Source organism: Triticum dicoccoides, chromosome 2B (assembly GCF_002162155.2).
Source record: "Triticum dicoccoides isolate Atlit2015 ecotype Zavitan chromosome 2B, WEW_v2.0, whole genome shotgun sequence".
NCBI lineage: Eukaryota > Viridiplantae > Streptophyta > Magnoliopsida > Poales > Poaceae > Triticum > Triticum dicoccoides.
The window spans coordinates 501,045,327-501,048,068 of record NC_041383.1 but is presented as its reverse complement, the minus strand read 5'-3'; the positions used below and the strand labels follow the sequence as shown (position 1 = coordinate 501,048,068).

Here is a 2,742-nt window from a genome sequence, read left to right as displayed (position 1 = left end):
TCGTGCCATCTCCAAAGGTGACCATCATCGTATGACCGGGCAATTATAACGCCCGTGAATGGATCGATCGATCTTCTTTCACTATTCTCTACGGAGATCCTACGACACGGTCCGATTGGCAGGCAGTCCCCACAGATCACAAGGAGCATGAAAGCCCAGGATATTGTCCACGCGGCGTCCACCGGCGCAGCAGAATCCGATGGCGCCAGCTCCCCATTGGCCAGCGCTCTATCCATCCTACCACCCCAGGATTTCCCCGCCCACATCTTGTGGCTGCCGTGCGCCGCAACGCCACGATTTAACATCAAAACCGTCGTGGCATCCTGCAAATCCTGCGCGCTCCAACAGACGTCCTAGCTGCCACTCCGCCGCGCGCGTCAGCGACCTCACCGTCACCGGCGAAGCAACACCGGCACCCATGGCGCTCGCCTCCACCTCCGCCACCGCCTCCGCGGCCGTGCTCAAGAACCCGTTCCTCGGCGCGAGGCGCGCGCTCGCTAATGCCGCCTCCCTCGGCGCCGCCAAGCCCGTGACGCGCCGCGTGGTGGTCGTCGCCGCGGCCGTCGGCAAGAAGTCGTGGATCCCCGCGGTCAAGAGCGATGCCGAGTTCATCAACCCGTCTTGGCTCGATGGCTCGTAAGGCTTCCTCGTTCGTATTTCTCTTCGTTCGTCACCCTGCATTAATCCCACTCTACGCGAGGGGAGGCCTCCATGGCAGCAACTCTGAGATTCACTCAACGCGTACGTGCAGGCTCCCCGGTGACTTCGGCTTCGACCCGCTGGGGCTTGGCAAGGACCCGGCGTTCCTCAAGTGGTACAGGGAGGCCGAGCTGATCCACGGGCGGTGGGCGATGGCCGCGGTCCTGGGCATCTTCATCGGGCAGGCGTACAGCGGCGTGCCGTGGTTCGAGGCCGGGGCGCAGCCTGGCGCGGTGGCGCCCTTCTCCTTCGGGTCGCTCCTGGGCACCCAGCTGCTGCTCATGGGGTGGGTGGAGTCCAAGCGGTGGGTCGACTTCTTCAACCCGGACTCCCAGTCGGTGGAGTGGGCCACGCCGTGGTCGCGCACGGCCGAGAACTTCGCCAACTTCACCGGTGAGCAAGGGTACCCGGGCGGCAAGTTCTTCGACCCGCTCGGCCTCGGTGGCGAGACCAAGGACGGCGTCTACATCCCCGACACCGAGAAGCTCGAGCGGCTCAAGGTGGCCGAGATCAAGCACTCGCGCCTCGCCATGCTTGCCATGCTCATCTTCTACTTCGAGGCCGGACAGGGCAAGACGCCACTCGGCGCGCTCGGCCTATAAGACGATTTTTGGCTTGCGCGCGTGGTGGGAGAGGGGTTGTTGCATTGCATCAGATCGGACGCACGGATTGCATGGGATCGGCTGGAGGTCGAAGAAGCAGCAGCAATGTATCTGTGTCCGTGTCTTCTTTGGGGTGGTGTGTGTAAATCGAATGGGGAATCAAGTACTCTTTCTTTCTCCAGCGTATGTACCATGTAATATATAGTCTGAGCTCTGTAATTTAAGGCAGAATGAGCAAGGGCATTTGATTCATCACCTACCAAGTCTTTTACTAGAACATTGCTTGCATATTTAAACAACCCGCAAAAAAAAAATTGCATCAGTTGAAGGAAGCACGAAAACTAGTAAAGTCTGCACTGCTCAGCGCAAGATAGGGTCACGAGATTCATCTAAAAATAATGCAGTGAGTACCAGTCGAACAGAACAGGTGTTGGCTCTGAAAACGTTATAATACAGAATATATTAACAGGAGCACGCATTCCTGAGCCTGAGGCCCTGTTTGGTTCATAAGTCTTAGGACTTTTTTTAATCCCAACTTATAAGTCTCAAGTCTCTAAAAAGTCCTTACCTGTTTGGTTCCTGGGACTTATAAGTCCCTATAAGACCACATTACAACTATAAGTTCATGTAAGACTCTCCTTGAGAGTCTTATTTCATAAGTCCCAAATGCCCACTTTAAGTCCCTATAAGTCCCTCCTGTTTGGTTTAGATGGGACTTATAGGGACTTTTTTAAGTCCCTAAACCAATAAGTCCATGGAAACAAACACCCTCTGAAACAGAGGAAAATTAGGAATAAATAAAGAAACAGACTTTACTAGTTCGCAGGGTTCTTTGCAAACTTTCCTACATAGTTCATCTCTGCGGTGTATTTACCAAAAGCAACTGTACGGCTGTACCATAGGTGCCAAAGTAGCACCCAGCGATATTGTTAGTCCCCAAAACAGTATCCTCTGGCGTTTAGACTGAGTCTAATACCCTCTTTGAGGTTGGTATAAGGGCAGGAAGGATGAAATTCTGCTAGAGTTAGGAGACATTTGGAGTAAATAGGAGACTACGCCGGTGAAAGGTCTAGGGATAAGGATAGTATGGAGGATGGCACAAACACTGCTTACTTCCATGTTGTCGCTAATCAGAGGTGAAGGAAAAAATGATTAGTGTTCTAGCTTATTGGTCCAGCTAAATGGTATTTTCTGTAAGAACAAAGACTGGCCATGGCAAATTAGAGAGCTTGAGGAGAAGAAATACCTACTTAGATTCCCACCTTGGAAAAAAGTAGAAGACCTGATTGAGTTCCCTGCATTTGACCTCCCGATTGATGGAGTTTCTATTAAGATATGTGAATGTGAGGGAATGATGGAGGCGTTTGGTCAGTTGTCTGAAGCTTGGGTACAAGTTGAGGGGATTCCTCCCAAGTGGTGTGCATGGAAAGTGTTTACACAG

The 2,742-nt window shown here is 52.8% G+C and overlaps 1 protein-coding gene across 1 annotated transcript; it reads left to right on the top strand.

The window, feature by feature from the left end:
• Positions 1-318: 318 nt before the first annotated feature.
• Positions 319-1,556, top strand: LOC119364476 (chlorophyll a-b binding protein CP24 10B, chloroplastic-like). Its single transcript, XM_037629953.1, has 2 exons — positions 319-636; positions 752-1,556. Exons 1-2 carry the CDS (start codon positions 419-421, stop codon positions 1,299-1,301), a joined length of 768 nt encoding a protein of 255 aa, XP_037485850.1. The 5' UTR covers positions 319-418; the 3' UTR covers positions 1,302-1,556.
• Positions 1,557-2,742: the final 1,186 nt, after the last annotated feature.

What these genes read in the sequence shown, in the direction of transcription:
- LOC119364476 (XM_037629953.1), top strand. Translation starts at nt 419, where the DNA reads ATGGCGCTCGCCTCCACCTCCGCCACCGCCTCCGCGGCCGTGCTCAAG. An exon ending in CCGTCTTGGCTCGATGGCTC is followed by an intron (nt 637 to 751) that starts GTAAGGCTTCCT and finishes GCGTACGTGCAG; the next exon opens with GCTCCCCGGTGACTTCGGCT.